General features: G+C 39.0%; 1 protein-coding gene across 1 annotated transcript in view; it reads left to right on the forward strand.

The window, feature by feature from the left end:
- Positions 1 to 490: 490 nt before the first annotated feature.
- The window catches only part of sec24a (SEC24 homolog A, COPII coat complex component), a 45,199-nt gene continuing 19,915 nt past the window's right edge, over positions 491 to 25,774 (forward strand). The window contains exons 1-14 of the mRNA XM_043703454.1: positions 491 to 680; positions 5,873 to 5,947; positions 6,368 to 6,513; positions 8,263 to 8,444; positions 9,234 to 9,336; positions 9,678 to 9,804; positions 11,476 to 11,585; positions 14,479 to 14,591; positions 17,662 to 17,780; positions 19,744 to 19,799; positions 20,482 to 20,688; positions 21,569 to 21,692; positions 22,872 to 23,030; positions 23,224 to 23,397. Coding sequence (XP_043559389.1) covers positions 539 to 680; positions 5,873 to 5,947; positions 6,368 to 6,513; positions 8,263 to 8,444; positions 9,234 to 9,336; positions 9,678 to 9,804; positions 11,476 to 11,585; positions 14,479 to 14,591; positions 17,662 to 17,780; positions 19,744 to 19,799; positions 20,482 to 20,688; positions 21,569 to 21,692; positions 22,872 to 23,030; positions 23,224 to 23,397 — 1,837 coding nt within the window. The 5' untranslated portion in view covers positions 491 to 538. The remainder of the gene's footprint in view (positions 681 to 5,872; positions 5,948 to 6,367; positions 6,514 to 8,262; positions 8,445 to 9,233; positions 9,337 to 9,677; positions 9,805 to 11,475; positions 11,586 to 14,478; positions 14,592 to 17,661; positions 17,781 to 19,743; positions 19,800 to 20,481; positions 20,689 to 21,568; positions 21,693 to 22,871; positions 23,031 to 23,223; positions 23,398 to 25,774) is intronic.

Below are 25,774 nucleotides of genomic sequence, written 5' to 3' on the forward strand. Positions count from 1 at the left end.
GTTGAGTTATCCAGATGATGGAGCAAAGAGAAATGAAATGTATTGCAACAAAATAAGCCTATTATCCTGAAGATTTTCCTTGTGTAACTTGTCTAATTTTTAATTCATTTGGAAAGCCCAGTGACTTGAAGCAAATAATTTTGGTGTCTGACCATTTTTTATTTATTTCATGATCATTTTAAATTTTTCAAAACAATTTTCAGCATACAATGCAACCTCTGTTAGAAGAGCTTGTTTGAATTGGACAATGCATTTCTCGTAATGGTGCAGTTTTGCATAACCTGTCCTGTGATGTTACAATGCTGTGGTTCTATTCACTATATTTAAATGCATGTTTCATTGAAACTTTAATTTTTTAATGGAGTATTGTATATGAAGCTTGTTTAAAGGTATTCTTGTGAGAATTTATTTCTTCCACAATTCTGATAATTAATTGCATTTCAAGTTGTGTAAAATAGGTTATACGTTTGTATGTGGATTCAAAATTCTGTGATTTCATTTAATTTCAGTTGCTTCAAGTCATCCATCAGTCAACCAGATGGTAAATCAGATATATCAGCCTGGCAGGACGCCTTTGGGTCCCCCACCAAATACAGGTCCTCCTTTGAGACCAACACAACCTCTGATCACCACTAACCATGATCCACCACTGGCTCAAAACCTTTTGAGACACTCAACAGGTAATGAATGTTTCTATTGGCCAAAATCTTGAGTTTCCATTTGAAATGTAGAATGCTGATAAATCAGAACATCAAGAGCCTATTCTGCAATACTAACCTGCATGGATCTTAAATGCACACCAACTATAAATAGGTGGTAGTGCTGTTCACAATACTGTGTACCTCAGGACAGAAATGTTTAACATGTGTCAAAATGTTAAGTGATATACTTTTATCATGTCGTAAAGTATGATGTATTTCTGGCTTGACAATAATGTAATGGAAAAACATCTCTGTTTTAATTGTAGAATATTACTTTTTGATAACATTTTACTGTTATATTTTAGCCCATGTTGTGAATCAGAGGATATTTAAACTTTGGTCCGAGGCCATCAACTTTATCCCTGACCCATGGAACAGTTCTGAGATTGTGGGATCAGCAGACTGGTTCAATGAGCATTTAGACTGATACTTATCACATCATGAAGATCACTCTTGATTACTTGGATTTTTGCTGCTGTCTTTTCTCATCTGTTGCAATGTTCTTTCATGCTGTAGACTAGTCTTTGACACTACCTTTTCATATTTTAGGGCATCTGAAACTCTGGGGAAAACCTCATTCTGAACTAGATTGACTGTATGTCAAGCAACAAGTTGCTTTTAAAACACTCATTCTTGATTTTATTTCCTTCCTTGGCCTCTCATTCGCCTAACACCATTTTCTCCAGTATAACAAACCCCCTAAGACTTCTGAGTTCTTCCAGTTCTGGCCTCCCGTGCACCCTCGTTTGGCTGGTTGTTTTCGTTTATGGGATTTGTTACCACACTTCTGTTGAAAAGGGGTCCCAGTATTTTTCACTCAGTGACAATGGAAGGGTGATATAGTTTCATGTCAGGATTGTGTTTGCCCTGGGAGGGGAGCTTACAGGCAGTTCTGTTCACATGCATTGCTGGTGAGGGTTGAGTGTTGAAAGTCTCAGCAGGGCTGCCAATCAACTGAGCTACTTTATCCTGTACACACCTGCCGGGGAGAATATATTATCACGCTTCTGATTTGTACCTTGTAGATGACAACTGGTGGTGTTTATTACTTGCTGCAGTATTCCTAGCATTGGATCAGATCTTGCAGCTACAGTATTTACATGGTTGACCCAGTTTAGTTTCTGGTTAATGTCAATATCCTGGGGATTAACGGTGGGAGATTCAATGATGGTAATGTTATCAAATGTCAAGGGGTGTTATTAAATTCTTGGTTGTTGGAGATGGTCAATTCCCACAATGTATGATGTGAGTGCTACTTAGTATTTATCAGCCTGAGCATGGATGGCATCAGTAGCTGAGGGTTCGCAAATGGTTCTGAACATTACAATGGTTCAACTATCAGCGATTGTCTCTACTTCTGACCTTACAATGGAAGAAAGGTAATTGATGAGACAGCCAAAGATTTTGGGGCCCAGGACATGGTCCTGAGGAACTCCTGTAGAGATGTGTTTGGACTGAGAGAATGGATCTCCAACAATCTTTCGGGGTGTGATTGCAACTAAGTGAGAGTTTTCTCCATGTTTCCCATTGCTAAGGATTCTTGGCCAAATGCTGTTTTGATTTTGAACGGTTGATGGTTACAGTTGTTTCAGCCTTGTCTTTGGTAGCCATAGTTTCAATTGTCTGGGCTCCAAGGTTTGGAAGTTTCTCTCCATGCATACTTGCCAATCTCTCTCTACTTTGTCTTTTACAACTCTCCTTAAAACCTAATTCTGGACCAAAATTTTGATTGACCAAATGTCTCCCTGTAACATTGACTGTTGTGCATAGTTTTCTAATGCTTGTGTGAAATGTTTTGGTACAATTGTTACATTAATGAGTCTGTATAAATACGCGTTGTTTAAACTGAAAGGAACAATCTGCAATGTAAGGCAAATTGTTTGTCAATTCATGCGTTACCAGAGAGTAGGGATAAAAGACCATTTCACTGAAGCATGTGATAAAATCTCAAAATAGCTGAACTTGAGCTGGTTATTGATGCAGTACAGTTCTCAGAAGGATTTGCTTCAAAGAACTGAGGATGGGAAACAATTGTCAATGTAATTTTATGCAGGAAAATTAAAATTCTGTTGATTATGTTGTGCATTGACAAAACAACTGTGGTACTTGGGCAGTGAACTGGTAAATGGTGCACCATTACATCTTGAAGCAGGAATGAGGTAAATGGAAAATGTTTCTGTGGCACAAATGTTAACATGTCATGTCAACTGGTTATGTAACAGCACCTTACACTTGCCGTTAAATCTAAAAGTTAGGATCTGGACAGTCTCCTTTATAAAACTTTTGTTTTCGGGGTGGAGGAGAGAGGTGGTGGGGTCTGGTCTGATACATAACATCAATGATTGCAGGGCTTTAAGACACAAATGATCTGGCTGTCCTAATGCATTAATGCTAGTATGCAGGCATGGCTACTAACTAGGAAAGCTCATAGAATGTTTATTGCAAGGAATGTTAAATATAAAAATAAAGGTCATGTAGCACTTTTTTGACTGTAGACAATCAGTGGGGTAAAACAATGTGAATTGAACAAGTTGAAATATACGAGTATAAAGTTGAAGACACTAAGATGTGAGATGAATAAAATTTGCAGTCTTGACTGACTAGTCAGTTTAATCAGTTTTGTTAATAAGAGTTGCAACTTTTTAATTAGAGTCTGTTAAATGGCAACATTTCAGTTCCAAAGATTACTTTTATTTTCAGAGGTGCCTTGTCTTGGTGATTTTTATTTTATATGGAAATAACTGATGATCAAAAATCAAAAGTGAAACCTCTTACCTGCTTATGATTTTAGAATGAGTCCTTATCATTTGATAGTCATTATTTGCCTGGTGTAATGCTGAACTATAACTAAAGCATGCTGCTGTGAATTAAACACTACAACTACAAACATTTATTTGTTATTTTACCTGAAAGATTAGTAACATCCCACCAGGCGTGGCTCAGTAGTAGTACTAGTGATTGAGCTAGTAGGGTCCTAAAGAACGTGACTGCTGACTGGGCCTGCAGTTGATGGTGAGGGAGAAACATATTTCATCTTACCAATCTGCCAGCTGCAGATGTATCTGTCCATGACAGTACCGATAATGTGACCACTGGACTGTCCTTTTGGAGATGAAGTCCTGACTTCACATTTGAGAATAACCTCCATTGTGTTGAGTGGCACTATCACTTCTAAATGGGATAGTCTTCAAACAGATGTAGCAACTCAAGACTGGGCATCCACGAGGTACTGTGGTTTATCAACAGCAGCAGAATTGTACTCTAGCACAATCTGTGACCTAATAGCCCAGCATATTTCCCCCACTCAACCATTAGCATCAAGCTAGGGGGTCAACCCTGGCTCAGTGGAGATTGCAGGAGGGCATGCCAGGAGCAGCATCAGCATACCTGAAGATGTGTCAACTTGATGAAGCCACCAAACAGGACTGCTTGCATGCCAGTAGCATAAGCAGCAAGTGATTGACAAAGCTAAGCAAACCCACAATCAATGGATCAGATCTAAAATCTGCAGTTCTGCCACATCCATTGTGAATGGTGATGGACAATTAAGCAACTCACTGGAAGAAGAGACTCCACAAATATTCCCATCCCAAATAATGGAAGAGCCCAGTACATCGGTGCAAAAGATAAGGCTGAAACTTTCACAGTAATCTACAACCAGAAATGCCAAATGGATGATCTATCTTTGCCTCCTCCATTACAGATATCAACTTCAGTCAATTCAATTCACCCCACGTAATATCAAGAAATGGTTGGAGACACTAGAAGTGGGAATATTTGCTGATCATTGTTCAATGTTTGGCACCATTCGTGATTCCTCAGATAATGAAGCAGTCCGTGTCCAAATGCAGCAAATCTATGACTTTATCTGGACAATATCCAAGCTTGGTGTGGCAAGTAATGTTTGCTCATACAAATGCAAGGTTATGACCATCTCGAGGAAGAGACCATCTGGCCATTGCTCCATGATATTCAGTGGTGTTACCATCACTGAATCCCTAATTAACACCGGCGTCTCTAAATCATGAATCCCTATCAACATCCTAGGGATTGTCATTGACCTGGGCTCTCCACATAAACACTGACTACGAGAGCAGGTCGGAGACTAGGAATACTGCAACAAGCAACACACCACTTCATTCCTCAAAGCCTGCCTACCCTCTACAAGGCACATCCAGAAGTGTGATGGAATCCACCCCACTGGTCTGGATGAGTGCAGCCCGAGTAACGCTGAAGAAGCTTGACGCCATCCAACACAAAGCAGCCTGGTTTAATGGCACGACATCCACGTGCATCCACTTCCCCCCTCCACTGATGCTCAGCAGCAGCCATGTGTACTATCAACGAGATGCAACTGAAACTTCACCAAAGATCCTCAGTCACCATCTTCCAAACCCACGGCCACTTCTGTCTAGAAGGACAAGGGCAGCAGGTAGATGGAAACACTTACCACTTTCAAGTTCCCCTCCAAGCCACTTGCCATCCTGGTCTGGAAACATATCACCATTCCTTTGCTATCACTGGGTCAAAATCCTGGAATTCCTTCCCCCTAAGGGCACTGTGGGTCAACCCACAGCGGGTGAACAGCAGCATTTCAAGAGTAGCTCACCATCACCTTCTCAAGGACAACTAGGGATGGGCAGTAAATGCTGGCCAGTTGCAATGCCCATATCCCACAAATGAATAAATGTTTAAAAACGCTGTTTCACTTCTGATATACATAGTGGATTTCATTTTCTTTTTCTAAAATCATTTGTCTTTTGAAGTAATTGTATTCATGTTGTGTTTTAACATACCAAAACATCCCAAGTTATTTCCTAGGAGCATAGGCAAACCAATTTTAAGAGTTATGTAAGGTAGTGATAGGGCAGACCAGGTGCAGTTTAAGGAGGTTTTAAATAAGGAAGGAAGCACTTGAAAATGGATTCCAGAACTGAGGGCCTCGGTAACTGAAAGCATAGCTGCAGTTTAAAATCAGGCATGTGCAAGATGTTTAATACTGGAGGAATATAAATAATTTGGATGGACTGGTGCAGAGGTGAAGTAATTGAAAGATATGTAAATTGTAGAAATGAGTTTTTAAAGTGACACTGCAATAGTTATACAACGTAGAGCAATTTGTTTCCAACTAAATATACTTGATGCAAGTTATTTTTTTTTATCTTTTTAAGGAGTCAACACTGGGTCATCTGGTGATCAGTCAACAATTGATCATTATGATAGTGTGGAAGGAGGAGGTGAAATTAGTAAGTACTGCACTTACAAAATTGTTAATTTTTGTTGCTAGATGTTGGGAGAAAATAAATTGTGTTGCAACTGGACTAAAAATTAGGAACGTCCTTTTTCTGTGGTCAGCATAACTACTTTGTGGGATGAAAGATCATTTTTAATAAAGCTTCTCATATTGTTTAAATGCATGGCTATAATCTGAATTGCTCTTTTCAAGTCTGCATAGAAATGGGTCCATAATTATGCATGAGGCGGTGGTGTAACGTGAACAGGGCCATCATTTAAAAAAACTGATTTTCGACTACAAATTTTTTTCTTTACCCTAATGGACATTGCAGCTTTCAATGAGGCAGGCTTGTAACGCTGAAAAGAATGTTACTTTGTTCAAATCAGCTTTTAAGTAAGCTTTTGACTCTCTTCTCCTATTTGCACTACAGTGCAGCCAATTCAACAAGGTCTCCACACTAGAAGGACACTTGGCTACTCTTATCCCACCTTACCACCTGGCTACCAAAGCATGGCTAGCTCTGGAATTCCAGGTGGTCAGCTGGTAAATACAGAAGGACCACAGCAACCCTCTCAGGTATGTGAGGTGCTAATGTTTTCTGTGTTGTTATGAGGAAACTTCAAATTTTCTATGAAAAGCTGATGCAAACCCTTACTAGTCATGGATTTGAATGACCCTGTTTCCTGCTGGTGATGTCTTAAAACCAATAGAAACTCAAATTAAGACCAAGCAGCCACTTAGAGTCATAGAGATGTACAGCATGGAAACAGACCCTTCAGTCCAACCCCTCTATGCCGACCAGATATCCCAACCCAATCTAGTCCCACCTGCCAGCGCCCGACCCATATCCCTCCAAACTCTTCCTATTCATATACCCATCCAAATGCCTCTTAAATGTTGCAATTGTACCAGCCACCACCACTTCCTCTGGCAGCTCATTCCATACACGTACCACCCTCTGCGTGAAAAAGTTGCCCCTTAGGTCTCTTTTATATCTTTCCCCTCTCACCCTAAACCTATGCCCTCTAGTTCTGGACTCCCTGACCCCAGGGAAAAGACTTTGCCTATTTATCCTATCCATGCCCCTCATAATTTTGTAAACCTCTATAAGGTCACCCCTCAGCCTCCGATGCTGCAGGGAAAACAGCCCCAGCCTGTTCAGCCTCTCCCTGTAGCTCAAATCCTCCAACCCTGGCAACATCCTTGTAAATCTTTTCTGAACCCTTTCAAGTTTCACAACATCTTTCCGATAGGAAGGAGACCAGAATTGCACGCAATAATTTGCTCCCAGTTTTTTGTGGCTGTTGATTGTGGAGTCATATTACTGAAGATCTGAGTTCAAGTTGCTTGTGATCTTGTGTAGGGAACCAGAGAGAAGAAAATGTTTTTTTTTAAGAAAATCTGTATTTTTTAAGATGTGAATTCTAATCGGTAAGAATTGCGATTTTCTTCCATCACGTGCAAGTGTTAAAATATTTTGGAAAGTCTTCTATTTATGATCCCACTTTTATTGAATTGATGTACTAGCCTGTTTATTAGTTGAGCCTTCACAGTTGTTTTTGCTGAAGTATGATACTGTGTTTGTGTAACAGACTTTCATAAAATATACTTTTGAAGATTGTCTATCTGCCATTTTTTTTTTGCTGCCCAACATATTTTTCCTGTTTTTTGTAAGGCCAAGCCTTTCAAACAGTGGTATCAGTCTGTCCTTGTATTAATTCAGAAATCTTGCAGCACCCTTTTCCGTTTATACAAACAACACCCTATCGCTAACCCTTGAAAAGCCACTCCTTATTCAGTGAAGGATACCTGCTGAGATGTTAAATTGAAACCCATTTCATTGCATGATGCAAAGATAATCCCAAAATTTTCCTTCTACCTCATTTGTAACAGCACATTCAGCTCCTCTAGACCTATAACAATTCCATTGTGCGACTGCTGCTTTGAGACTTGAGCTTTATTAATCTCATTACAGTGGCACTCTTGAGATTTATTCTCACAGCCGGTTTGAGAACAGATGGTGCACATCTGAGAATTTTAAAGGAATTGAGTCAATATGTTTGACAATTTTCAGTGGCTCTCATGGATAACCCCATTAGATGGACATTTGTCTGTATTCAGCAGAAAAAAAAACATTTTGCATCATGGCAATTATGCAAAAATGTTTTACAACATGATGCATGCAAAATCTATTACAGTAGTCTATAGCATGCTGTTTTCAAAAACAGTAGTGCCTGTTTCAAATACCTCTGGAGGTGGTGATTTATCTATGTCGTATCTGTTTTTGCAACAGTTTCTGCTCACAGTAAAACTTACTTTCTTCAGGTTCCACATTTTAATCAACTAATGGCTGGCATGGGTGGACTTAGCTTGCAGCAGGGTCAACAATCAGAGGCAGCACGACCAATAAATCTCCTGCAGGAGAGAAACATTCTGCCTTCAACTCCAGTCAAAGCCCCGCATGCAAATCTACACAAGGAACTGCAGAAACTAAACTGCAATCCAGAGTAAGTTGTAAAATGTTCTAATGTTTCTTGACCAAACAAACGTTGTGATTTTGAAATGGAGAACTTTGTAAACCAAATCAAATCCTAATAATAAATTGATGTTTGCTTCCTGCTCTTTTATCTACCCCCCCATTTGACCCAGTTCTAGTGCTGTTGTTTGAAACGTGTCCTTTGTCAAATGAGGCAGTATTTGTGATAGCTTGCTTACTGAAGAAGTTCTTCAGGTTCTGTTTTCAAATCTTACTTTTCCCTTTGCTGAATCAGGAATTTCAATTCCCTTTTAAATGTTTCAGCAATTCATGTGGTAGTGAATAACAAAGTTCAAAAGCTGAATATTTATGTCCTCTCCTGTGCTATTTTCTTGAATTTTTCAGTTTTGTCCCAATTTCTTCCCTCCTGAAGGGGGGCTATCTTTCAGTGGGTACTAACAATTCACTGTTGCTTTGCCTAAAAAATGTTTGGCCTAAAATAGTATAGGTGACTAGCATGTAAAATGTAGCAATAATCTTACAACACTTTGGTAGCCTTTGCCAAACACCTTACAAATTTCCCGCAGTTTTTCTTTCTTTTATTTCAAATACCTTGGGATGCAATCCTGTAATGTCCATGTTTACACTCCCAAGGGTTTCTTGCTGGAAACAGGAATATGGAATAACTTCTTCCAACCCTTCATTGTAACATCAAGAGTTAGATTATAGCATTCTGACCAATTTCTCGTCTCAGCTAAAATGAAATAAAATCTGATCTGTTCCTGTTTAATTTTGCTGAAGTGAAATATTTTTGTTTCAGTGTGTTCCGGTGTACGTTAACCAACATCCCTCAAACTCAGTCTTTATTGAGCAAAGCTAAGCTTCCTTTAGGATTACAGCTGCATCCATTCAGAGACCTGTCAGTAAGTGATAACTAATATTTCTGTGGTGCAAACAATTCATGTTTTACAATAAAATGTGCTTTGATTCAACCATCAAAGCCTTGTCAGGTTTGGAGCAGCCTGTCCTCAGCTTGGCCTCTCCACTTGGCAATCTGATTGTGATTAGGAGCGCACTGATCAGGGGAAAGGGGAGTATCTGAGGTTGTGTGCAAACATTGGTTGATTATGCTGCACTAACCTAATAATTTATGCACGTTGACTTTTATTTTAAAACTGCACTCCTTCTAAAGTAAATCCTTTAATTTAAAAAAAAATGTTATGACTATATTACTACTGCTTAGTGTGTATGCATCATGTTGCAGCAATTGCCTGTGGTTACATCGAGTACCATTGTGAGATGTCGTTCTTGCAGAACTTATATAAATCCTTTTGTCAATTTTCTGGACCAAAGAAGATGGAAATGTAACTTGTGCTATCGAGTTAATGATGGTAAGATCACCAAAAAGTATAAAAATGTTTTTGAAACGTGAAATTTGTTTAAAGCTTAAGTTTCAGAAAATAAATGAAAGAGGGGTGGTTGCAAAACCACATTGGGAGACTTGAGTGTTAAGATGGGTTTTAAAAAGGCATTTGACAAAGTAGGACCGAGGTGATTGAAGATTCTGTTCCCATGGAACAGAATTGGGGGAATGCATGGGAAGGGCAAAGGGATAAACAGTGGTTGTAGAAGTTGTGAAAGAAGTGGCAATAATATGGCTCTATATGAAAGTCACAATGTATCACGTTTAGAAATTCAGTCCCTGTTCTTCAGGTACACATGGTTTCAGTTTTTATCCAAGAGAGTTTCTTGAATAACAAATCATTCACCAGGTCACTGACATTTGCTGCTAGTTGGGGAATGAATATTGGAAAAATTGTGTGCTGCTCTTCAAGTAAGTTATGAAGTAGTGTCACCTTTAGCATGCAGGTTTAATGAATCCAAAAGACAGCATCTCCTGTAGAATAGACATCCTCCAGTAATGAAAATGAGTTCAGTGGCACTTTAATTAGCAACTACAGACACCGATGCACATTTCCATTTGTTAAGCTCAACTGAAACTTAACTTAGTTTGTGGTGATGTCATGGAACAATTTGCAGATGAGAATGGTTAATGCTTAAATTTTTTTGTTTCCTCTGTTGTTGACTAGAGTACTTGGTAGTGAGGGGACATTAAAGGAGTAAAAGGAGTAACACACATGAATATTTCCTCCAAGTAAAACAACACAAGTGGATAGGTAGCATTTGAGTACTACTTGCACAAACCACCACTTAGAGGCTTTTGCTGCTTATGCCGGTATGTTTTGTGGTGTGCATGACTCCTTTCCTGGAGAGAGCCTTACACATTTAAATCAGGCTTGCTGATGAATTTCACTGGAATAGAAAAATTCAAGATATGATTAAGGGACACTTTTACACCAGCACCAGTGCAAACCAGTTCACTTAGCCCTTTTACTGAATTTACAGCAGTTGGCTGGGAGGCAGGAGTTTGATCTTTCCCATGTGCAAGTTATTTGACCTTTTGTATCCAATTTTCCTACAGGTGTGTTGTGTGAAGGTAGAATTATTTGGCACCTATGTAACCTACAGTGCTATTTCAGTCCAATAGAATTGTTGAAAATTTCAAAATATTGGTAACAAAGTGCATAGGTTTAGGACTTCTGGAAAATGAGGTCTCTGCATTAACACTTGGTTAGTGGAGTGACATTGAATTATTGAGAGAATAAAGTACAAGAAAATTGACTTGCGTTTTAAAACAGCTGGGAAATTAAATTCAAGTAGTTCTGTGGTGACATCCGTAAGCAGTTAAATGGGCTGTTTTTGTGGTGTCCTCCTAATTCAGGACTGAGCTGCCTAATAATAGGTTAATAATGATTTGGTATGGTAAATGCAAACATGGCACACAGTAAGGATACTGTAAGTTGATATGACCCATTCGCTCCAGGAACAACTGATCAGACTACATTCTTCAGGCACTTAAAAGCATGAGATTTTCCATGATCTAGAACCAACATCTTCATCCAGATGAGTGCGAGTATACAAAAATGCAAATATAAAAGACAGTTTGCACTGACTTGCGCATTATGTATGTAAGCATCTGAAACTGTTGTATTGATATTTAGTTCCTGAAGAATTCATGTACAACCCTGTGACTCGGTCCTATGGAGAGCCACACAAGCGACCTGAAGTTCAGAGTGCTACTATAGAATTTATTGCTCCTTCAGAGTACATGGTGAGTCTAGCTCTTTTGATTTTTAAACGAATGTATATCTCTATCTTATGCTAAACTCTATCATCGATGCGGAATTGTCCTTTCAGTTGACAAAACAATTCTAGCGTGAAAAACAATTGAATTCCATGAGATTCTAAATTAGCTTTAACATTGCAATTGAGTAATGTTTCGTACAGGATATTTGCGCACTCATGTGAAAACTGGCACCTTTGACAGTGCAGCACTCTATTAACACTCCAGTGGAGTGTCTGCTTAGATTCTGTTCTCCGGTCTCTGGACTGGAAGAAATCTAAAATCATCTAACTCCCATAGGTGGGTGCGCTATCACTGAACCAATAATGACACACATTAATACTTGGAAAATGTTACGTATTCATTCTAGATAGTTTGCACCTGGATTAAATTATAAGTATACTGGTGGAGCTGTGCTATCCTGAAATGAAGAGTTAGTTGTTATAAAACCATGTACGATGCACCAGTTGTCACTGCATTGTAAGTTTAAATAGGAACAGGCTTAAAAGATTAGTGTTTTGTCTTTCTATAGCAAGCTAGTTGGTTACCTGGAAGGGAGAGGTTTAGGACTGGTACCTTGTGCATTTTCCTAGTACCTCATAATCATAACAGAAATTGCTGGTGAAACTCAATGGGTCTGCCAGCATCTGTGGAAAGAAAGCAGAGTCAACATTTTGGGTCTACACAATGTAGACCACAATGTAGAGGTTAGTATGCTAGACTACTGCAACGGCACCACCCTTGTTGGCAGGCTTAATCACCAAGTCAAGGTTGGATCTGAGAGCACTGCAGTTAGTTCAGAGGGAAGAGGTCTAATTGGGGAGAGGTTTGGGGTAATGGAAAGTAAGGCACCTCACGTTATGCCAATAGTTCTCAATGAGCAGGAGAACTGCAGGTAAAAGTTCAGAGGGAGGGATCTGGATGAAGGGGTCTTTTCCAGCACTACACTGAGTCTGTATAACAAGATGAGGACTCTTGCCCAAAGAAATGGGTATGGAGATGAAGGTGATGGAAGAGGAGTTCAACATCATGCTTGTAATTCAATAAGATGTGAACACAGATAAAACTGAGACCTATGCTGAGTACAGAACATTTAGCACTGGAGAGCAAAAGATCAGAAGGGACAGTAAATACCTGGCAAGAAGGTTATGTGAACAAGGGAGGAAGGTTCCAGAGGGGCACGGGGTACCTCCTGAGTTGATGCAACTTGTATTCCTTAATTCCAGAAGTGGAACTGGGGGAATGTCAGCTCTGAAATAGTGTGAGGCAATGCTAATGGAAAGGGAGAGAGAGATCAAGACTGTGCACATGGCTGTGCATGACCCAAAGCGTGGAATCTTGAGATGCAGCAAGAACATCTAAGGTTAAAAATCTCAACACCAGGTTCTAGTCCAGCAAGTTTATTTGGAAGCACTTCCAAATAAACCTGTTGGACTATAACCTGGTGTTGTGTGATTTTTAAATTGTACACCCCAGTCCAACACCAGCACCTCCAAATCTGTCTAAGGAGCATTGTACATCGTGGAGATACCCATGTGATCCTGGGTAGATTGGAAACACATGAAACTTCAGTTGGAATCCACATGGATTGAGTCTGAGCCAGAGGCAGTCACTGTAGCATGCCATGTGGCTCTGGAAGCGAGTTTTGGCAAATAACTTGTCAACACTCGCAATGACAATGAAGCTAATGATGGTGAACAAGAAACAAGATGAGAATGGAAATTCTGTTGGAGAGAGGAGCAGAACTTCAAGATGGGCATTTCTGGAAGAGATGAGTAATGAGTTAAACACAAAAATAAAACAAAGAACTGCAGATGCTGGAAATCTGAAATGACAAGATTGCTGGATAAAATCAAGTCTAGCAGCATCTGTGGAGAGAAAGCATGGTTAACTTTTGGGTCCAGTGAGCCTCTTTCAGAACTATCAGTAGCTGGATAAAACTGAATACCCATTCTCCTGCCTTTTTCGAAGGTTTTAATTCAAGGATATCCATATATCTATGCTATTAGCAGGACATGAAGTTACAAAGCCTACTTGAGGAAATGGTTTCTCAGTCGATCGTGACTGCTGAAATTTAAGCTGCTCCTTCCACAGAGACAGTGTGTTGAACTATGTATTAGAATGGGAGTTGTACTTCTGTCCGTAAGCTAATTCTATACCACAGCAACCATGTGCTGATATGGAATGTCCATCTCAAGTAATGGTAAAAATGATTTCTTTATTGGGCAGGAAAAGTGCAGTAAATTATTTTCATTTGGTTTATTAAGATTTTGACATCTTGAAAAGTCAAAATAATGCTTATTAGATGATAAATTTAACCTTTTTTTGACAATTGTCAGAGTCTGGGGATATTTCCAGAAACAAACCTATGCTGTTTTCAATTGCATTTACATATTTTACCAGTCTGGTTTAAACACACCATGATTTGCATGATTTTTAAAATAATTCACGGGAAGTGGGCCAAGCTAGCCAGCATTTATTGCCCATTCCTAATTGCCCAGAGGGCAATTAAGAGTCAATCACATCACTGGATCTGGGGTCATGTATAAGCTAGACCAGGTTAGGATGATAATTTCCTTCCCTGAAGAAGTTAGTGAACCAGATGGATTTTTACTGACAATTAACAATCGATTCATGTCATTGTTCGGTTCTTAAATTTTTATTGGTTTCATATTCCCCCATTTGCCATAGCAGGATATGAACCCAGGTCCCCAGAACGTTACCTGGCTGTCGGGATTAACAGTCCAGCAATAATAACACTAGGCCGTCACTTCCCTTGAAAGTGCTTTACAAGTGTTTCCACTTGTTTTGTTGCATGGTAACATTTTGTAACTCCATTACAGATAGCAGACACGCTTGATCAATATTTGTTGTTTTTTAGCTGCGACCACCACAGCCTGCAGTTTATCTTTACATCTTGGATGTGTCCCATAACGCCATAGAGTCTGGATACTTAAATGCTGTCTGCCAGTCGCTGTTGGATAATTTGGAAGCGTAAGTTTGTTTTTCATACAATGTGAAGAGTTTTTAATGTAAAGTTTTCCCTTTTACGTGACTGTATTGAATCTTTGATATTGAAAATTATATTTGCTTAAATATCTAGTCATGTGGTATATGTTCAGCTGCTGAAACTGGCATGTTTTGGGCCAGAGAAGCACAGCAAATGGAACTTAGCAAGTTTGTCTGAATGCAGATAATTCTGTGTCTTGGACTTTGAAACAAAACTGTGACCTCTAAGGTTCACTACTGTATTGCAAAAAAATGCTTTGCAGTCGACCTGCTTGGACTTGTTAGGACATGGCTTTGTGGCAGAGGGTACCCGCATCTGGATCTTTTTGTTCAGTGGTAGGGACACTACCACTGCGCCATTACATGTTCACAGGCTCATTGTTCTGAATTTATTTGGCTCACCTGTTTCACTTGAAGTGTAGACTCATTGTGATAAGTTTTAACAACAGATCTGGTATAAGCACAGCTCTGTAAAAGGTGACCAATCATTTGTGACATGCTGTAATTTATATACACAATTTAGCCTTGGGTCAATCCACCTTTATCTCTGCAGTTACTTAAGCAGATATATAATTTCCAGTAATTTTTTTTCACTTGGAATGAAGTTTGGAACTGACTGGTGTTAAAATATTTTATAATTATTTAAACTTAGTATGCTCATACATTCAGACTCTTTTTTTTGAGGGGATGTTAAGGAAAGTGGAAAACTGGTTATGCCTTTTTTTATTGTAAGAATTTTACTGGGTAGTATTAACGTTATATCATGAATTGAATAATCATTCCATGATCGCATAGAGTGCATGCAATTTGCTCAAGGAGCAATCATTTATTTTATTCAGTCAATTAACCCTATGTCTTATGGTCTTACTTGCTCATGGTCTTATCAACCACATTTGCTGTTCGCCAGTCACCTCCTCTAAAATATATTGGTGAACCAGATGGACTTCTATGACCATTGCCATCACTGAGACAACTTCCAATTGCAGATTTACTAAATGAATTTAAACTCCATGGCTTGTTGCAGTCTGATTTCAACTTGTATGCCCAGACAATTCAATTGAATCCCTAGATAAAACTCAAAAGAACTGCGGATGCTATAAATCAGAAACAAAAACAGAAATTGCTGGAAAAGCTCAGCAGGTCTAGCAGCATCTCTGAAGAGAATTTAGGCTGAACGTTTAAGTTCCAATAACCCTTCCTCAGAATTGATGGTAGCTTGGAAAATGTCAGATTTATATGCAGATGGTGGGGGGTGGGGTGAAGGAATAAACGATAGCTGGGGATAGAGCCCAAAGAGAGAGAAGAACAGTTGAACAGACAAGTGAGTGGATGATAATCTGGCTAACAGGGTGAATATCTGTTAATGGAAACTGTGTTAGTGGTTAGCAATAGGTACTGTGTAATGGCAGACTGTGATAACAAGGCTTGATATGTGGGGAAAGGAGCTAGCGCATGGGAGAGTTAAGGCCGTAAAATAGTTGGACTTGCTATTGTGTTTGGAGGGCTGCAGGGTTCCCAAGCAGACTTCTGGATAGCTGGTCCACTGTTAGGTTCATTCTGCCATCATCTCCCCTTAACTGAGGACTGAGCCTATAGAACCTTTTATCCATGGTATGCAAAGTGGAACCGATACCATTTTCGTAGCTCTGTTTGATTATTTTCTTATCTCAATCAGCAAATTTCATCAAGCTTGTTTTTGCTGCACACGTCAAATTGCTGTTTTATCTGGCCAATCCATATATACCTAGTTCCTGCAAAATATTTTTATTCTAGTTTGAAGATTGCTAATTTTGTCAGTTGTTTCTTGAAATGGTTGCTTGCAATATTTTGCATTAAAATTCCTAACTGCTTTATCTTGTCCACACCTTGGCTTTTTCCAACCAACCAAGATCAAAACCATCCCTTGAGGTAGTGTTGCATCTCTACATGCATTCCCTGTTGAAAGGATCTTATTTCAGCTTGTTTGTTTTTGGCATCCCTTCTGAATTTCTTTTGCTCCTAAGTGATCACGTAACATGTATTGAATGAAGTCAAGTGGTTCATAAATATACCATAGTTACATGGTGAATTAAGTATGTGTGTGCAATGATGACTTGTACATCATGGACAGTTCAGTGATAAACACTTGAAAAAGGAAAATGTAGGAAATGTACTATACCAAGGATTTTTTTTTTAAGAAGGGAGTGTTGGCATCCTGTTAAATATTTGACAGGATTGAACAGATAAAATTTGCCTTTTTTTTTCAACTTGATGGGAACAACAAAGTAAAATTGCTTCAACTTGGGTGGGAAACAAAAATCACCATTTCCTTTGTTATTGACTACTTTTTACTGTTATCTGGAACTCTAATAAAAATAAACATTTGTGTACAGCAGCATGCCTGAACATTAAACATACAGCATCTTGAAAATTTGGCTTTTGACTGTGGATGTGAAGAGTATTTTTTTAGGCCCCAGACTATCTTCTGAAATTATTTGACACGAATGGCTGGGAAGGAAAGCAGGTTACTCCTCATGGATACTGTCTTCCAGATTAGTATCTTTCAGATCAACAGCATTTGAGTGTTGTTATAGGAGTAATTTTTCGTTGATTCTAACTTCTGAAAGCAGTGAGAGCATGTGTATGGAAGCTAGCATTTCTTGTAGGGAATAAATTCCAGCTAGGTTCTTTTCAGGATCCTTCCTTCATGCTCAGTCATGGGTTTAATCCTCCCTCTACTAGGTACACTTGGATCAGTTAGCCTGAAATTCCTTGACCATAATTGAACCTAAATGATTGATTTATAATTATTAAGTTTAGAGTGTAAGGTCCTTAAGGCAGTTTTGCAATCATTCTTTAGTCAGTGGCCTGATATACAGCATAGTGTCTTCAAATTGGTTTGTATGGGTTTGAATTTTCACATGCCATGGAGTTAAAATATGACCACCTTGATATTTCTGTCAAGGCAGTCATATTTGGCAAAGACAATATAGATTGCCTTAAACTGACTAAAGCTTCAAGGAGTGTGTTTAGTACTCACATCTGGAACGTTTCCAATTTGTTTTGAAATTTTCAGGTTACCTGGTGATTCTCGTACAAGGATAGGTTTTATTACCTTTGATAGCACCATTCATTTCTACAGTCTTCAGGAAGGTCTGTCTCAGCCTCAGATGATGGTGGTTTCAGATATAGAAGGTATGTGTAAACACGCAAGTTTTCACAGTCTGGTGTACAAAACTCTTTGTTACAAAGAATGAATATTTTAGGTGCAATAGCTTGGGAAATAACAGTAAAGGGCTATCCTGTGATGAGTGACTCATTGCCAATTGTATCACCTGAGATATAAATAGCATGTTTTACAGCTGCAAAACCCCTCAAAGCTTTACAAAATCAATTTGAACGAGATTTGTTTTTATCAATCCTCCTCAAATCAAATGTAGGATGAGTTGCCAGTTGCATTCTGTAATTTTTTTGGAAAGTTGAAGACATTGTCTTTCTGCTGCATAATGTGCTCTTTACCCATGTCACTTGATCCTTCCCCATCGTAGGCCACGGTTTCTGGCTAAATCCGATTGTTTGCAACCTCTAAGTGTGATTTCATTCCTATCCCTATCAACTGACTGAATCTAAACCAGACTGTGTATGCCTTTGATATATTTGACCTCGCAATTGAAACTACCTATTTCCACCTTGACAGCATTGTTCGAGGTGCCTTGGTTCATTTAATTTGTGTTGAAGCCTTCATTTATATCATGGTTCTTAAGTTGACTTTTTTGTGTTTCTGTTCAGCCTCCTATCTTCTACCCTCCAAATCTGAGCTTGTTCAAAATTCTGCCTGTACCCTTACTTTGCACCTAGTCCTAGTTTTGTAAACTCTTTCTCCAACCTGTGTCCACTGAACCCTGGTTTGTGTCTTGTTAAGCAACACTTTCTTTTGAAAACACTCACTCTTATTTTCAAATTTAGCAATGATGTCTCACCCTGGTTCTTCTCACCCTAATTCCCTGTAAAATACTCCAGCCCAAAATCTTTGTTATCTGCTCTTCTCTAATTTCAGTTTCTTCACCATCCAGAGTTTTGACTGCTCCAACCTAGTGGCCATGCCTTCAGCTGTCCATCTCTGAAGTGCCTCCCCATAGCCTCTCCACTCCTTTACCTCTTTTTTTCTTCTTTCCTTCCCTAAAATGTAATTTAAAATCTACTTCTTTGGCCAGGTTTTTGGGTCACGTGCTAAAATCTGCTTATGTAATTCATTGTCAAATTTTGTTTTATAGCTCTCCTGTGAATCTTGTGTTGTTTTAAAGGCTGTACCAAAATACTATGTTTTAGGTTTGCTTCTGTAATCCTCATTCACATCTTCAGACTCCATTGTTCCAAAATAGGATAGCCTTCCAGTATTTATTCTTTAAACTTCAACTCATCCCACATACTGCAGTCTGTTTCCTATCCTTGCACCAATTCCCATTCATACCTGTGCCATAGCTCATGTGCACTGATTTTCAACCATTTCAACATGTACACTTTATTCTTTCGTTAACTCCTAACAAAGCCTTACCCTTAGCATGTGACACTCAACCCTCCACTGAAGCATTTTCTCTGAACTTTCTTGTTCTCTGCCTTCAACCTCCTGTCTCTCCCCTCACCAGTCCCCAAAAATAAGCCAAAATCAAACCTCTCCATTTGTTCTATCCCGGCTATTTGGGTCCTGAGCACTGAAATTTGTTTTTTAAATCTGACTGTCAGCCTGCTCTTACTTTCATACCCTCCTTATAATAGAACATAGAAGAATACAGCGCAGTACAGGCCCTTTGGCCCTCGATGTTGCGCCGATCCAAGCCCACCTAACCTATACTAACCCACTATCCTCCATATACCTATCCAATGCCCGCTTAAATGCCCATAAAGAGGGAGAGTCCACCACTGCTGCTGGCAGGGCATTCCATGAACTAATGTGCTACTTTGACCAAGCTTTTGACCATCCTTACTGTACTTTAGAAAGTGTGAAGTCAATTTGGGCATGCCCTCCCACAAACAACAACGTGAGAATGATCGGATAATTTTAAGTATTGCTGAAAATGTTGTTCAAATGTACAGTAGGAAAATTGCTTCAAATTGAAGATCCCAGCTTGAGCTGAAGCTAATGTTCATCTTTTTGCAGATATTTTCATACCAACTCCAGACAACTTGTTGGTTAATTTGAATGAAAGCAAAGAGGTAAGCATTTAAATATGAAGTATTTATATTCAACCTTGAATTATAGCAATCTTATCACAGATGCTGCTAGACCTGCTGAGTTTTTCCAGCATTTTGTTTTTGTTTTTAATTTACCGGTCAGCTTTTCACTTGGCTTTCAAAGCTCTCGCTCAACTCCAATCTTCTAAACCAGTACCCTAATGGTCAAGCAGCAGGAATGCACTGTGCTGACAAACTGTGTTTATAGTTGGCCCAAGCCCTCTGCTTTAGAGCTCTTGCCAACCTAAGCAAAACAGTCTGGCCTTTGGTCAATGAAATATGTCCTAATAGTAAGGAAGTGTGTCCACTACACTAAGCAAACAAGAACATTAATGTTGCGCATTACTTGATTGGCTAATTTGGATTACATTAATTACATTGGCACCCAACTAAACAAAATAAAAATCCTGCTCAGACGCATGACATATGTATAAAACTTCCAACTTTCTCTCATGTTGAAAACGTAGAGTAATTTGTGACAGGAGCTGCTTGCTTCCATATTTGAGTATGTGATATTTGTCAAATTCAGACTAATTTCCACATTAATGCTTTATTTAAAAAGAAGCAATTGGTTTATTAGAGGAAAGTAGAGCCACATCAAGCCAGTTCATGTTAAGCATGTAATCTTAAACTAAAGCAGTAGTTTGCTTTTCTGTGATTGCAGTTAATTCAAGACTTGCTGAGAACTCTGCCACAAATGTTTCACAATACGTTGGAGACTCAGAGTGCCCTAGGTCCTGCATTACAGGCTGCGTTCAAGTTGATGTCTCCCACTGGTGGTCGTGCGTCTGTCTTCCAAACACAGTTACCTTCATTAGGCGTAGGTGCTTTAAAGTCGAGGGAGGATCCCAACCAGAGATCCAGCTTAAAGGTAGGATCTGCTCTTTTCAATGTTTGAGCAATACTGTAACTGTATTTTATCCAAAGGGAATTCGTTTTGTTTTTTTTATGGCCGGTTACTTTCAGTTATTGTTTTTGAAGGCAAATTGTGGGTTTCTTAATTGATCGGATTTTACTGATTGGTCTTTCCAGAAACCTGTGTGATATGTACTTGTGAAGTGATGTTTTCTTTTGCTTTGTTAACATGTTTAATTCTCTTTAAGACTAGCCTGTTGGTTAAATTGGCTAATTCAAAGCAATTGAAGTATCATTTAAATATCTCAGTTCAAAGAGGAAAAATATCCTTGTGATATTTTGTTTTCATAGTCTTTCAAATGTTAAAGTACCTCTGCATTGTTAATAGGATGTGCAGAAATTGTCTCCTGCATTAGCTTGAAGTAGCATAGGTCAACTTTTCAGAAAGCCCAACGTATCATATTTCAAAACAAATGGTTTCAGGTAATTTTAATTTTTATCAATTCTTAATTATGTTCCCTCTTCATAACTGAGTAGTCCATAGCCAAAGTAGAAAATTGATCTTCAGGGGCATATTTTTGATGGTAAATATGAGCTATTTCTGTGAATTTAAAAATGCAAGTTTCTGTTGTTTCCCTGTCCCACGTAAACCTGAATGAGAACTTTGGAGTCCTCACATTAGCTACATTGTATTTCTTCCAATGGTTTTCGTGAATATGGTATGCAGTAACTTAAATTATTGGAAGATTACAGATAAAACATATTAATGACTCATTTTGCAGAGTGGCTGTTTAGATTATTTCTGAAGCTGGTAGCTCTTATTAAATTAATTTGATAATGCAAGCATTAAGTGCATTTCTTTTTAAAGTACTTTTTTTTTCTTTTTAAAAAATTAGGATGTTCAGCACCTTTCTCCAGCCATTGATTTCTACAAGAAGCTTGCCCTGGACTGTTCAGGACAGCAGATAGCAGTGGACCTCTTCATGTTGAATGGTCAATACTCTGATTTAGCATCACTAAGTAAGTAAGAAAGACTAGAGTTTACAGTATGCAAATTAACAATTAAACTACATTGTATTGTAACTGTATTAACAAGGAAGTTTTGTAAAACTTTTGTTTAATTCCCCTAAAAATACATTCTGCCACTCCTGTCACCTGTATAACTGCAGTGCCCTGTTTGACCTTGATTTGAGATTCTGAATCCATTTCCACTGTCACGAAATAACAACTGTCTGACTACAGTAGAGTATGCATTGCTGCCTCCTCCCACTTCTGTGCGTTTGATACCCTCATCTGTGCTTACATTATCTCCAAATTTAACAAGATTTCATGGCTAACAATTCATTTTGCACCCCCTCTAACCTTAAACTTGTCCAAGTCTCATGAGTAGAAACCCAAGAACCCTCCAACCACAAGGGATGAACTCCGATTTCTCCAGTTTCCTAATTTCCCCTCCCCCCACCTTGTCTCAGTCAAATCCCTCGAAGTCAGCACCGCCTTCCTAACCTGCAATCTTCTTCCTGACCTCTCCGCCCCCACCCCACTCCGGCCTATCACCCTCACCTTGACCTCCTTCCACCTATCGCATTTCAAATGCCCCTCCCCCAAGTCCCTCCTCCCTACATTTTATCTTAGCCTGCTGGACACACTTTCCTCATTCCTGAAGAAGGGCTTATGCCCGAAACGTCGATTCTCCTGTTCCTTGGATGCTGCCTGACCTGCGCTTTTCCAGCAACACATTTTCAGCTCAAGTCTCATGAGTGTTCTATCCCCCAGAGTTCACAGATTGCTGCAGTGTTTGCTCAGCAGTTTTGACATCCCTGTCTATCAGTGCCTCAGTTGTAAAATTTTTATCTTGTTAACATGTTTAATTCTCTTATCAAATTTTTATTTTATCCAAATCTGTACATGGCTTTTCTTCCCCCTTCACAGCTCTTGACCTCATTAGGTCCTGCATTCCTCTAATTCTAGACTCTTGTACACTCATTGGCCTAGCAAATATCAACCATGTCTTCATCTGTTAAGGCCCTCACAGTAGAATTCTCTGCAAAAGTTTTTTTCTTATTTATCTCTGTGCTCTTTTTAAAGTCCATGTTATTGGTCAAGCTTTTAGTCACCCACTCTAATCTTGTACTTAAAATGGTTTTTGAAAACAAGGATTAACAAAATTTGAAAAACAGATTGTTCATGTTTTCTCAGCTTGCATTTCAAAGTACTCGGCTGGTTGCATTTACTCTTATCCATCCTATCATCACAAACACAATCCTGTCCTGGTGGAGAAGTTTGAGAAAGACCTGAAGCGTTACTTGATTCGAAAGATTGGTTTTGAAGCTGTCATGAGGATACGATGCACTAAAGGTCAGTCCCACTTACCAATGTTGTCTAGCTGTTAGCAACCTTCAGTCTACGATTAAAACTGCAATAGAGTGATCATAGAGTGATAAAGAAACCTCTATTGAACTTAGCCTGACAGTTTGTTTATTTCAGTAACTGTTACATGATGCCATATTTCCCATACTGAAATTCAAGTATTTATACTTTTTTTCATCAGGTCTCGCCATCCATACTTTCCATGGGAACTTCTTTGTGCGTTCTACAGACTTGCTGTCCTTGCCGAATATAAATCCTGATGCAGGGTTTGCAGTGCAGATGTCAATAGAGGAGAATCTGGTAGATGTGCAGCTAGTCTCATTTCAAGCTGCCCTATTGTATACTTCAAGTAAAGGTAAAGATGAGCAAGAATACTGGCTGTAAATGCCTTTGTGTTTGATTTAAGCATTGCTATCTAGAAATTCATACAAGTTACAACACAGACCAATTATTTTCTTGTGTTTAATCTAGCATCTTAAATATATATATTTCTTTCACCTCAACTACTGTTTGGTATTGAGCTCTGCATTTTTACTATTCTTCAGGTAGAGGTTTCTTTTGAATTGCCTAATGGATTTATCAGTGACTTTTTTACATTTGTAGCTTATTTTTTGTGTGCATTCCCTCCCCTATGAGAGCTGGAGCATTTGTGGAGGGAAAAGCAAGTGACTACTTTCGGCCTTTGACCTTTCATCTGAATTCCATGAAAGCTTTTTTCTCTCTCCACAGAGAATACATGAGGTCGAGTATTTCCAGCATTTTTCTTTTCCTTGTTCTCTGGTTGCCATGTCATGTCCCTTAAACTTTGAAGACTACTTGCTCACCATTGTTCTTCTCTTTTCTGAGGAACAATCTCAGCTTGTTAGTTTTTACAATTATATTTAATCTCTCAGTTCTGGTATCAAAATTAATTTTCTTTGCCTTTTCCTTCATGCTCCCATAGCTACCTACATAACTGCAAAATTATGTAGCACAACCAAGGTTTGATTCAAGTTTAACCGAACTTATAATTTCCATTCTGTTCATCTGGAAATGAACCCAATGCTTATTTGTTTTATTTTTGCATGCTATCGTTAATCTCCATCGCTTTTTTAGTGATTTGCGTATCTGTATTGCTTTATCATTTCGCCCTTTTCCTGTTGAGATGCTGCTGTGCAGTTGTTTACATTTTCAGGCAGTTAACGAACTGTCGTCAGTGAAGGCTGCAAGTGCAAGCTTAGTAGCTCCTCAAAGTTAGTATATCTAGTTTGAGTGCATACATTCACTGCAAATACCTTTTTGTTGACTACTCGAGTATCCAATCCCCAAATCAGTCAGACTTGTAATGCAAAATGGCGTGTTTTGCTGAAGCAGCATGACTCTTTGGTCTAAAATAGGTGTAAAGCAACACGTGGGAGATGCTGTTCCAATTCTACAAGCGGCAGCTCATAATGCTGATCATTGATAAGCGAGTGATTACACCATCACCTAGTAGCACCCAATGTGCCTATGCAGCCTACTTGAAGGATAACACTGCTTGCTTCTGAGTTGGAAAGGGGTCTAAACCGTTCCTCATCTCATCACCCAGTTGGTTTGCCTTGGTGATTTGGCATTTCTTAATGTGGCTAAACTACAACAGAAGAAAGCACAAAGTCCAAGCATACTTGAAATAGTGGGAAAAGAAGAAAGATTCTGAAACTTGCCTGCTGGAATGCAAAAATAATACTTGACCCTGGTAACAACGGTTGTTCCAAAAAACACGCAGCACTTGTAGCCCATACTCTAACCAGCCAGATTAAACATTGATCAAATAAAACTGAGTGAGGTTCACTTCTCTGGGGGAAAAAAAACAATCTTACAAAACCCACTGCATCATATATTTGTCAAGTAAGCTTTTAAGGTGAAGACCACCCCTTGGTATATGCTTCATGAGAAAGAAAACCTGCTGCTAAACTTCCAGTTCTGGCCATTATGAACACTTCATGTCCATAGGTCTTCCTCTCCAAGACTAGCAGCATGCAACTTTCAATGTCATGCTCCATGAAGGCTAACTCAGCTGATGAAGACATTTCCTTGAACACTTCCAGGATGAAATGTTTTTTATCCTTCATGATTTCAGTGTCAGAGTTAACCGTGATAGACTGGCATAGGAAGGACTGCATTGAAACCATGAGTTTGGATAGTGCAATGCAATGGGGCAGCCTACTCTTGTAGCACTGCAGCAAAGCAGCTTCAAGAACCAATCCCTTTCTTGAACAAAGATCAAATCTGGCCAATTGTGGATGTATCAAAACATTGGTATCTGATCAGGTATGTGTTAGTGCACCAGTATTGCCTGAAGGACATCTTGTATACGATAATCAATGTCCAGAGCTAACGGTCATACTACCTGATGTTCACTTGAAGTTGAAGATCTATTCCAAGTTTAAACTCCAGGACAAACCTAAAGGCAATCCATCAAAAACATAGTTAAAAAATCACACAACACCAGGTTATAGTCCAACAGGTTTAATTGGAAGCACACTAGCTTTCGGAGCGATGCTCCTTCATCAGGTGATAGTGGAGGGCTCGATCGTAACACAGAATTTATAGCAAAAATTTGCAGTGTGATGTAACTGAAATTATACATTGAAAAATTGATTGTCTGTTAAGCCTTTCATCTGTTAGAATACAGTAATAGTTTCACTTCTTTCATGTGTAAATCACAAAACCCTTTTATTTTTAAAGTTGCATTCTCGGGTTAACTGTTAACA

Source organism: Chiloscyllium plagiosum, chromosome 14 (assembly GCF_004010195.1).
Source record: "Chiloscyllium plagiosum isolate BGI_BamShark_2017 chromosome 14, ASM401019v2, whole genome shotgun sequence".
NCBI lineage: Eukaryota > Metazoa > Chordata > Chondrichthyes > Orectolobiformes > Hemiscylliidae > Chiloscyllium > Chiloscyllium plagiosum.